The 11,375-nt window shown below is 44.6% G+C and overlaps 1 protein-coding gene across 2 annotated transcripts; it reads right to left on the reverse strand.

Moving 5' to 3' along the window:
• Positions 1-960: 960 nt before the first annotated feature.
• On the reverse strand, positions 961-11,124 carry LOC143319071 (zinc finger protein Aiolos-like). 2 transcript variants are annotated; one of them, XM_076727648.1, is made up of 9 exons: positions 11,055-11,124; positions 9,756-9,825; positions 8,835-8,899; positions 8,379-8,489; positions 6,221-6,634; positions 4,793-4,960; positions 4,300-4,416; positions 3,362-3,472; positions 961-2,043 (listed from the first exon to the last, which is right to left on the reverse strand). In XM_076727648.1, the coding sequence occupies exons 3-9, from the start codon at positions 8,884-8,886 to the stop codon at positions 1,409-1,411; spliced, it is 1,608 nt and encodes a 535-aa protein (XP_076583763.1). In that variant the 5' UTR covers positions 8,887-8,899; positions 9,756-9,825; positions 11,055-11,124; the 3' UTR covers positions 961-1,408. The 2 variants fall into 2 exon arrangements, with proteins under 2 accessions (XP_076583763.1, XP_076583762.1); XM_076727647.1 differs by lacking the exon at positions 11,055-11,124 and adding an exon at positions 9,975-10,030.
• Positions 11,125-11,375: the final 251 nt, after the last annotated feature.

An 11,375-nucleotide genomic window follows, 5' to 3' on the forward strand; every position in this document is an offset into this window, starting at 1 on the left:
TGGCAGACATAATTTATTACCATCCAGTCTGTGGGTGAGGTGAGAGTTAAGTGGGAAGAATGAAACTATTGATTAAGATCATTGTTGCATTCTCTCAGAGAGCTTTCTTCCAGTTAAAAAAATAGTGACTATTTTTCATTTAGTTTGTGTCGCCCTGCATCATTTTTAAGGGCCCCGGTGGGTCTCAGACACCACCTTGGGACCTAACACTCTGGAGTCTGGAGCGATACACTGTCGTGCAGTACCACGCTTCCTCCAGCAGATGGATGCTGCTGTGAAGACATTTCCCGTCCACTGACATTCATTTCCTCAGCATCCGGGGAAAAACAGTGATGTCTTAATCCTGGGATGAAATCGGGAGACAATCCCATGATAGAGCTTTGGGTTATTTCTTATTTGACATTCTTGTAAACATTTTCAGTTCATACCAATTTTTAGATACTGCAGAGGCATCAAGATTCATCCTGTTTGCTGCTGATCTAATGTAACATAACAGCTTTAACATGTTTTCAGAGAAATCTTTAGGTGTTCAACAGCACATTTCATTTCATTCAACTTTCATTTACACCCCCTTTACCTCTGCCATTCTTAGATATACTTTGTACTTTCGAAATCCTATATAAATACACACACCTCTATTTTGTGCAAACATAAATGTCTCTGCAAAACCGTGAGCCATTTCTAACTTCTGGCAGGGCTAAATGAATATAATATTCAGGAGTGAGAAACCAACACATGGTGCAGAGCGAAGTGACGACTTCTGAAGCAGCAAACTGCACTTCTCTCAAACCACAGCCTAAAAGGAGACATGCGACCTTCGAGATAATAGGATTTTTTTTTTTTTCTGTCGTCTTGAATTGGCAAGTGTTTTCAGAGAAGCTTCACTTCTCTCAACAAAGTGCAGGTCTGTGTGTTCTGAAGGAAAAATGAAGTTCTCTTTTATTTTACACCTTTACACAGGTAACAGAAAAAAACAACAACAGATAAACAATGAATGCATTCAGGTTGCTACTTTGTTGAACATACATATATGGTATCTGGCTATATGATATAAACATTGGCTGCAGCAGGGATCATTAAGTACAAATGCTACTGAATTACTCCCTCATAAACACTTTACAGACCATCTTTTCAGATGAGGACAGTATGACTAAGAACACTCTGACACCCGTCACAGTCTTATAACGTCTCTCTCAATCTCTCTCACTCACACACACGCACACGCGCACACACACACACACACACACACACACACACACACACATACACACAGATAGCTGCTACTTCATGCTTTCATTTCTGATACTACCAGCTTCTTATATGAGTAAATCTGTGTGTGTGCTCATACACGTTATTTGTCTGAGCGTGTGTGTATGTTTGTAAGCATGAACAACTGCATGAATGAAAGCTACTTTAGTTCTAGGCGGTGCTCGCCACGGGCTATGTGGGAGGAAAACTCGTAACGGTCCCGACTGCGGTGGCCACACACGTTGCACTCGAGTGGGTCACGAAAGCCGTGGCACCCCATGTGGATGGTGAACATGACATAGTCCAGGAAGATCACCCTGCAGTGACCACAGGGGTACACTGCCCCAGGGACCGCTCCGGCCTCCCCGTCGGCCCGCACCACCCGTAAAGCCTCTAGAGGCGACAAGGGGATGGGCTGGGCGTGTGGGTGAGGGATGCCGTTCTGGTGGTTTAGCCCTCCCAGCAGGTGCCCTAAGCTGTACATGACGGGCTGGGACATCTGGGAACCGTCAGTGTGAAACGAGTCCATGCTGACGGGTGTCTGGGTGCCATGAGGGAGGCCCAGGAGCGGCATGGCCATTTTGTGGCCGTTGGAGAGGCCCATCGGGCTGATGTCGTTGCGGCTTAATGGGACAGGATAGGGCCTGTGGGAGGGAGCTGGGTCGCTGTCTGGGCCCGTGAGAATGGCCTGATGGTGGGAATCAGGCCCTGGGGAGCCTGTTGGAGGGTCCTTGTGGTCAGTTCGGTGGACCAGCTCCCTGTTAAAGCTCAGGTCCAGACAGACACCGTTGTCGCCTAGACCAGCAACACAAGAAGAAAGAGCTCAAGACTCCGCAGGAGGAATTTTCACGTTTCATCCAGCAGCATGGCCAGAGAAATACCACAGGCAGCAAGCAGCAGTTAAAGCAGTTATTGTTAACAGATGGAAAAAGATCTAACAGAGATCCTTACAGGACTCTGAGGGGTCCTCACTTTGGTGTTGAACACAGGCAATGAGAAAAATGAGCACCCCGAGGGTAACACAAAAGAAAAACCTACACAGTGAACTTGATCACACCAGGTCGACAGCACAAAAGAAGCTTTGAAGCATCAGAGCATCCTAACAGCAGTTGAGCTTGGAGGCATGAGAGGACAGAGGGCTGAGAGGAAGCAGACGACGTAGACGAAGGCCTCTAGTGCAGCTGCATCACACAAGTATAGACAGAGAGGCACCTGCTCACGTTTCTCGCCTCCTGCCTGCTCTCTCTCTCTCTCTGCGGTTGCAGACATTACTTCTCTTTTCCCCCTGTGGTTGTCATATTGAAAGATCTCACTTCATTTGTCAACTTGATAGAGAGACGTAGGAGGGTTTTTTTGCCAATACGCCCGTCATTTTGTGAGCAGCTTGAGGCTTGATTGCGAAACTACAACCCAATGTTAGTTAGGCTTAACCAGAAAGGTGAGAGCCAACTATTGAAAACTGTGTGTACGCCCATGAACCAGCCTTTTACCGAAACTGCTATCTTTTGATCATTCATCACATTATCTGAGTTTGAATCAAAACATGCAAAAGTAACTACATCGAGAAGTTTCAAGTGCACGTCTCCCTGTTTTACATGTCTCCATTTATTTAACCATGCATGGTACCCACCTATGACATACTTCTCACAGAGAATTTAGGACAGTGGAGACCACTCTCCGGTGTGTGCAGGTATGAGGCAGGTGCTCTGCTCTCAATTCCTGTTTGGCAAGAGATGAAGGCCAGCAAAGACAGACAGACAGGCAAACAGGTAGCTTAGACAGACAACTTGAAATAATCTAGAAAACAAGACTTCTGTATTCTGAAGCACAACTGCACAGCAAGAAGCACAAATGATGTAAACACTTCAAAAAGACAGCAACATATTATAGCTGCACAAGGCGGGCATGAACAGATATGATATCAAGTGGCAATTTAGTGGATAAATGTATCAAACAAAACCAAAACAATGCAGACATTCATAATATTTTGTATAAATCTTAAGCAATGCTATAGGCTACTTTAAAACTACAACAGAACTCTCCTTCACGTGCTTGAGATCATTGGCTCCGCTCAGTTCCTATGTGTCTGTGTTGTAAGTTGAGCTGCTCTTACCCGTGAACTTCTGTGGCATTGAGCTCTTCCGTTTGGCTACGTTGCTAGCGAGCCTGTCGAGCAGCAGAGCACGCTCAGTGCCCATCTGAGTCCTGGATGTCTGGCCGTCCTCTGTTTGACAGCAAGAGAGTGAGAGAGTAAGTGCAACACGGAAATGAAGACCTCTTCTCGATCAAGCAGAATCATGGGTAAAGGGAGTGCACTGAGCTGCATCTGTCCACCTGCCAAAGCTTTTGAGATTATAAAGTGAAGTCAAAAGAAAAAAAACTTGAAAAACACACCAGCTGCTCGAGTCACGCAAGGAGGAACAAGATATTAATTTGAGATCAGAAGCTCCTTTGACCTCACTTCCTGGTGCTTTTTTACCTCACCAGTGCAGGAGTGGAGACCACAGGATGAGGATGTACTTCCTCACCACCACGGCACTATCAGGCATAAACTTACGACATTCGGTGACCACAGAAGCAGAGCATTGTCTGTGTGTTGCAACCGTGCAACTGTCCTGTCAGTATGTAAAGGCATTTTGGGGGGAGTTTGTCGACCTGGAGGGTGCATGTTTATGTGTTTGCCCTACATATTTGGCTTCCCCTTTGCAGCTACAGACATGAGACGCGGTCTTCACAGCGCTGAGCCTCCACACCGCAGCAGCCATAACCTATTTAGTTGTAATGATGGGCTAACAGTCATAAGCCTATTAATTTAATGAGGCTAATAAAACAGGATGTGTTAGCAATAACAGCTTTAACCATGCGCCTGCTGCACGTGTACAAGTGTATTTATGTAGACTGTGCACTGGCCTGACTGCAGCAGTGGTTATATGTGTGTGTGTGTGATGTGTGTTTTTGTGTCCTGTGAGGACTGTTGGAGATCGAAGATGTTGTTTATGAAACGAGTGTCAGAAAGTGGCGTTGAGGCGAGGCTGTGTGTGCACTGCTCACCTCTCTCAGCGGGACCTTTGCTCTGAATGTACACATGGCACCTCTCCCTGTGCTCTTCGAGGGAGCTCCGCTGCTTGTAGCTGCGATTGCAGTGGTTGCACTTGAAGGGTTTCTCTACTGTGAGCAAGAGTTTCAGTTATCACGAACACACGAAGCATCAACGACACCTAAATGGTACAATTTTTTGTTTGTGGTTTCATACAAAACTGATGATGTGCATATTTGTGACCGTGCAGCATGTCTGCAGGTAAAACACGTGAACTGAAAGTGAATGAGTAAGTTTCCAGGGATAAGTGAGTAACATGTCATATGTGTAACCATATGAGAGTGCATGGCAGGGTGTTACTGGAAAAGCCATGTAGGCTGAGCGTGTGTTCAGATTCAAAGGGAGTGAGAAACCAACATGAAGGAGTGAGAAACCAACCAGCGTGATACTGTACACAGGTGCACACCGTATCAGCTTCACATGTGAGTGAATGTGGCAAGTTCGTACCAGAATGGGTGCGCAGGTGCCCGCTCAGGGCATCGCGTCGACGGCAGGCATAGCTGCACATCGGGCATTTGAAAGGCTTCTCCCCGGAATGCAGTTTGATGTGGCGAAGAAGGTTTCCCTTCTGCGTGAAGGAGGCCCCGCACTGAGTGCAGTGGAATGGCCTCTCACCTGAGAGAGGAAAAGAAATCCTAAAAAATAATCCTACACATTTCACATTTTGACAGAACATTTCTTTTTAAAACTTATGGATCACACAACAGTTTTGGTTTTCACAAGAAAGCTTGACAGCGTTGGGCTGATGCGTCCGACTGAAGATTACTGCTGAGCGTCACGTCGATGTGGTGTTCACGCCTTCACAAGTGGAAATGTTGTGCTAACTCAAAAATGAACTTGTTTTTCTGTACACTCTTCTTTCTCCTGGTATTACAGTGAATTGCAAAAAACACATGGTCATTCACCATCTTTGAAAAGGGAACAAGGCAACATCCACTTTGACGGTCAGAAACCTAGAAGCAATGTTCTCGTGGTCTCAAGTGTACTGTGCACTCGACTTCCCATGTTGAAAACACGGCCTCATGAGTTCCATCTGACGGCCGCATTACTTAACCTATTCAGCTACTCATCAGTGAAATGAAGTTGCAATAAAGATGTGTGTTATACTGCCAAAATCAATATTGTCATCTTGAATTCAACACGACTGTGTGAAAGGATCCTTTAAAATAAGTCAGTAATGCAGTCATAGTGTGATGTAACGTAATGCATTATGGTAACCTGAGTATCTGAACAGTGATGTTAGGAATGAGACAGGAGGAGAGCTCTGTGATCATCATGTGTTAAAGGTCTGTCACTACATTTAAAAGCTGAACTCTTTACCTTAATTCTTTGACAGGTTTAGTAAATTGTTTTGTCTTTTAGTGTATGATGTGTTCAGATGTGTCCGACGACAGCTTTACATTCCTTCACTGTGACAAATATTACTACATGTGGACTGCCAATAAGCTGACCATGACAGCAAATGTGTGCCTCACGTGTGTGGGATGAACATTATTTTCTATACTGTTACTCTTCTCTTTGAAAACTTAAGACTTTCCTGAACCATGCACGAGTGGGTTCTTTCAGGGATTGCATAACTCAGGGCAGAATAATGACTGTAGATGTACGTGGATGTGTTGATCTATCTGTTACTGGGATCAAATCACAAAGTTATTGCATGTTTATATTTGAACAACAATCTCTTAGCACTCTAGTGCTGGTTAGGACATGTGCGTCATGTATGATGCACACTCGTGTGCTCCTAATCGTACTTACTCAATCACACATCTTGACCTAGTCAATGCAAGGTGCTATCTCCCCATGCTATCAACAGAGTGATGGTTGCACAACTGTTGTGTTTGAGGTCAGGTGTTTGGGCTGTGTTCCTGTGCTTACCCGTGTGGCTGCGCTTGTGCACCAGCAGTACGTTGATGCTGACGCAGGACAGGCCACAGATGTCACAGTTGAGCTTGCCTGACGCCTGGATGCGGGGGACCACGGCTCCAGAGACATAAGTCCCTTCTGCACCAGTTGCCGCTGCTGCGTGGGCGTCCGGTGGGGCTGTGCTGTCATAACGGGAGTAGTCCATCAGTGACAGGTCCTGTGGCTCATTCAGGGTATCTCCCTCTTCATCCCCCTCCCCGTCCCTCTCCTCCTCGTCCTCCTCTATCCTCTGATCATCAAATCCTTCCTCCATCCCGTCCTCACTGGCCCCCTCTGTTTCCTCTTTTGGCACAATCTCTCCCTCTTTTTCAGCCTTGGGGTACTGCTCATTGTCTTCCATCTCCTCTGCCTCGGTTTTTATCACACCTAAGCCGGGAGGAAGCAATGGAGACGCAATGAATAGATTTGGAGTGACATTTGATGTAAATACACATGAAGTGACAGAAATGTGATAGAAATCACAGATTTACATAGACAAGACATATGGAGTGATGGATAGTACATGAAACAGTTGATGTTTGTTTTCACCTCCAAATATGGTGCTAAATGAGCTTGATGAGACTCCACTCCAATCAGAAAGTGAGGCGCTGTCACAAATTCACTTCTACATTTGTATTTTTAGTTGATAGTTTGATATCAGTACTGGCGCGTCTCCAAAATGTGGGTAGCTGAATTTGGGCCAATCTATAGTGTCACAAAGAGATTCAGATGATGTGTGCTCAAGATAAGGGGAAGGCATTTCCTCTGCATACACAGAAACTAGAACCAGGGCAGAAGAGAGGCGCAGCACGCGCCTCACACAGGCGACAATTCCTCATCTGCTTTTAAAGCAACATTTCAGATTGATTGTTTACTGTTTGTGCCACAGACGCAGAAAAATGTCCCACATCAATCTACAACAAAGATCCTCCCTGAGTTCTTCCATCAGCCAGCAGCTGATATGCAAGCTTTTCCATTTTTTATTTTTTTTTGACCATTTTCCACAGGGCCGTACCTACTGCAGGTCAAACTTCCACACCACACAGGATCAACTGTACATAAATTTCTCAGCATCACAACTTTTGACATGCAGAGTCCCGAGGCCTGGTTTGCAGGACCTCTCACCTAACCTCGTGCTAAGTGTTAACCAACCCCCAGCATACTCAGTTCCATCCAAAAACCACACTGTGGTCTTAGCGGTGACTGGTGATGAGCTGAAGAGCAGCGTCTTGTATTGTGGAAAGCGCTCAGAGGTGCTATGGAAACTTTGCGCACACTGAGCTCCGAGAGGCTCGATATAGAGTCCAGGGTCTCAGAGCAGCGAACCGCAGGCTGCGCATCAGACGCAGAGCAGGGCTTTAGGAAGTGCACCCAGCGGGGCAGATGGGTGGCAGTCAGAAATAAGTAGGGGAGCTGTCTTTAACAACATGTTCTTTTTTTTTTATGACGAATGAGGGACTAAGGCCACTAGGCTGAGAAAAACATTTCCACACTCAAAATATCATGTGTGAAACAAGGTGGTCACAGTGCAGACGTGCAAAAATAATATCTGACAAGGTTAATGTGATAACATTATATCATTAAGACATAATTTCTATCAGACAATACATGACACGGCAAAACCAGACTCTCTCTAGTTGATAATATTGCTGTTGGGTAAAAAAAAAAACAAAAAAACAAAACCTTCCATTCAGCTCATTCATGTACATTTTATTTTCCTGTTCAAGTCAAAGAAGAAAACTGTCCTCCTTGTTTCTATGGGTTGAGAACGTTTTACCGCGCTTTGATATATGAAACCATTAAAGCCCTTCGGAGAAACAAAGAGATGCACAGTGGCCACGCTAAAAGTAAGAACATTATTTCAGTTGCTTTGCTCGGCTTGACGTTCTTTTCTCAACAGCAGTCTTTCATTCTATTAAATCTCAGGCTTGGTAGCAGCGTCCCTCACACTTTTTCCAACTCTTTCTAATACTCAGCATCAAAAAAGTAACTGAATGATTGTACGATATGGTGTGAGTTTGAAACCTACAGTGCAAACTGTAATGGAAAGATGCGTGTGTGTGTGTGTGTGTGTGTGTGTGTGTGTGTGTGTGTGTGTGTGCGCGTGGGGGGGGGGTGGGGGGGCACATACGTGGATCTGTCACACCTTCAGCACACTGCATTCCATTCTCACTGAATGAGTTATCTTCCCTCTCTTCTTCCTCCTCCTGTGGCTTCAGATCTGCAACATCACTGCTACCATCTGAAAAAGTGACACGTTGTGCAAGTGCAAAGACTTAGTGTTACTTTTTGTTTCATTAAGAGGACTTCAAGCTAGTAAAGTACAGTTCTCTGTTATATTAGAATGGAGTATCAACTTCACTGGATGAACACTGAATGTGCACTTCTTCATCTAGCTGCTGCAGGGACACAGACATCTTACAGTCTGCTGTCCACTGCAGCCTGAGCAAACCCCTCCACACGCACAACTTCAGCTTTCAATACTCCGCAGTCATGTGCGGTAGGCAGGGTGCTGGCAGCTGTGGAGAAACGCGTGCAGCCTGGTCAAATACACTTTCACACTGACGACAAGGGATCAGATACTCACCCATCCCGTCTCCCTCTGGGGTGGTAAATTCAGGATGTTTGTCTGTGTTCATGATGTAAAATGTTCTGTGGAGAGGAATTACAATATTTGGTTCATGAGAGACAGTTTAGATTAAGCTGAACCAAGTCAAGTCAGATCTGTTCCTGTTGCGCTTTCACAGCTAAGTCCGTTCACAACTTCATTAACTACAAAAATGGTGGATTTGTTGCACGCATTCATGATGTGATATTTTGTTTGTGACACTGACTTTCTTCATGTTCTTGACACTATTAAAAGCCTCCTTCACTATTTCTACAAAGCATGTGAAGAAATAGAAGCAACACTTGCATCTCACTGTTCCTGTTGGTTGGACAGAATAAAAAGAAGTTTAGAAAAAAAAAGTGGGGCTAAGAGCCCACGGTTGATCGCTCGACCCTGTCACTACATTTAGCCTTGTGAGAAAGAGATGATGTTCACTGCACATGTACTTCCTGCCGGGTCTGTGCATAGGAGCAAATGTAAAAGCGCCTTCCTCGCCAACAGCCAGTGAGACTCCAACACTTGTAGCTATAGTTTGAAAATGTATTAGGAAATAAAAGAACCAGCCGTGCACCTTTCAAAAGCTGCTTTCAAGGCCCTTATCGCTAAAACAGTAAAAATTCCCAAAGTATCATACTATTAAAACATATACTACAAATATAACAGTCACAAAAACTCCAAACTGTACAGTTACTTAGAAACGTTTTCATCATGTAAAGAGCTGTAAGGACTTTCACATCACTTTCAGTGAGGAAAATACAGCAATAACAAACTTTCTGACACGCTCAAAATGAAATGGAGAAGCGTATGTCAACACTTCGCAATTCATTCCTTGGTGCTTCTTAGGTTTTATTTTTTGCTGGAAGATAACAGCAAGTTTGAGTTCTGATGAAATGATCTTACCTGCTTTTTGCTCAGCACCCGGAGGAGAACCACTCTCACAGTAGGAGATTCCACGCTCCGACTCTGGACTCTGAATATGGAATATACACGTCACTACAGTGAATTTTGGAGAGATCCCTTAAAGGAACAGGAACTTATTTTCAACAAGGTGGAGCAACAAAGACTAAAGCATGCTCACACAGCAGAGCAGCAGCACCAAACATTTTGATCACTCCTCACCATTTTCCTGATTCTAGTGTAAACATTCCTTTACAGGCGCGTAACATGGAGAGTCTGTAACGCTAAATGATTATGAGTGAAACAAAGAGCTGATCATGGTTTTGATATCACTTCAGGCACTCTACATGGGTCCTGACTTCCCATTTAAGGAGCTATTACTCCATCTTGTGGCCGTACTAGCTACGTTTCACTCCAACCATTGTCTCCCCAATCAGTAAAATAAGTCTGTATAACATGTTAAAACCCTTGAGCACTTGCACTGTTTATTTGGGTGAGTTGCACGTCCAAATGTTAATGCCATCTAGCCCTTGTCCCCTTTGCACTCAAATGTACTTATTGGAAGTTGCTTTGGACAAAAGCAACTGCCAATGATGTCATATACAAAAAATGCTTTTACCGCAACTGCACTCACATCTTAAACTTTAGGTATTCATTCTATTTTCCAAAAAAAATGCCTATAAACACCAAAAGACACACTATCACACTATCTGAGCTAGTTAATATCAGATTATGGGGCGCCCTGCTGCCCTAGCGGTTAAGTGAATGACAAAGAACTGCAATGTCCCCGGGTCGTGTTTGGCCAGGGACTTTTGTTTGCATGTCATTCCCCATCTGTCCTTCCCCTCATTTCCTGTCATGTCTCTAATTTGGCTATCAAATACAGGCATAGATGGTCACGAAAAAGAATTAAAAAAATGGATGAAACATCTGAAGTGTTCGGTTCTTTTCTGCTGTCAGTTCTAAAGATTGTAAAGACAGCTTTACTAACCACGGCTCACCGCTGAGTAATCCCCCCCCCCCCCCCAAGGAAAAAAACAAACAAAACACACACTCAAACACCTCATAAATGACACATAATGAAGCTGCTGGCTCCAGGACCATGAAAGTCATTTACTTGAAACCAACCAGGTGTAATTTTCCTCTCAAGTACCTCACTTAAAATAGCAGTTTAGTCATGAAAGTGGCTTAATTACAGAAAGACCGTTGATATCTTGACTAATTTCTGATCATATGCCACGATGGGATAGATGAGATGGATCTGGGTGTCGTGTAATTGACAACACACACTGTAGCACCCACCTGAGTGGTGCATGGCCTTGTTGTGAGGCTCGTCTGCTGCCACTGGCCCGCCTATGGCAACCAGCTACTAGCTGGAAGAAAAAAGCCCAAAGAAAGCACACTCACAAAGGCATTACAATACATGCTGGGTTTCCATGGCAAAATGGAGGCAAAGGAACACAGGGAAAAAAGAGAGACGTCGACCAATAAAAGCCATGATTCAAAACCTTAAAGGGCGGGTGTAGGGCATATCTGCACACACGGGCAAACAGGAACAAAGTAACACGCTGATTTAAAGACTCTTTCATGATCAGAAACACACACGTATAATAAACTATACCA

Source organism: Chaetodon auriga, chromosome 4, assembly GCF_051107435.1.
Source record: "Chaetodon auriga isolate fChaAug3 chromosome 4, fChaAug3.hap1, whole genome shotgun sequence".
Taxonomy (NCBI): Eukaryota; Metazoa; Chordata; class Actinopteri; order Chaetodontiformes; family Chaetodontidae; genus Chaetodon; species Chaetodon auriga.

Excerpts from the sequence above, each read along its gene's own strand:
- LOC143319071 (XM_076727648.1), bottom strand. The coding sequence starts at position 8,886 with ATGAACACAGACAAACATCCTGAATTTACCACCCCAGAGGGAGACGGG. Across the intron at positions 4,961-6,220 it reads GCACAAGCGCAGCCACACGG|GTGAGAGGCCATTCCACTGC; the intron begins GTAAGCACAGGA and ends TTCCTCTCTCAG. Across the intron at positions 4,417-4,792 it reads GCACCTGCGCACCCATTCTG|TAGAGAAACCCTTCAAGTGC; the intron begins GTACGAACTTGC and ends TCTTGCTCACAG.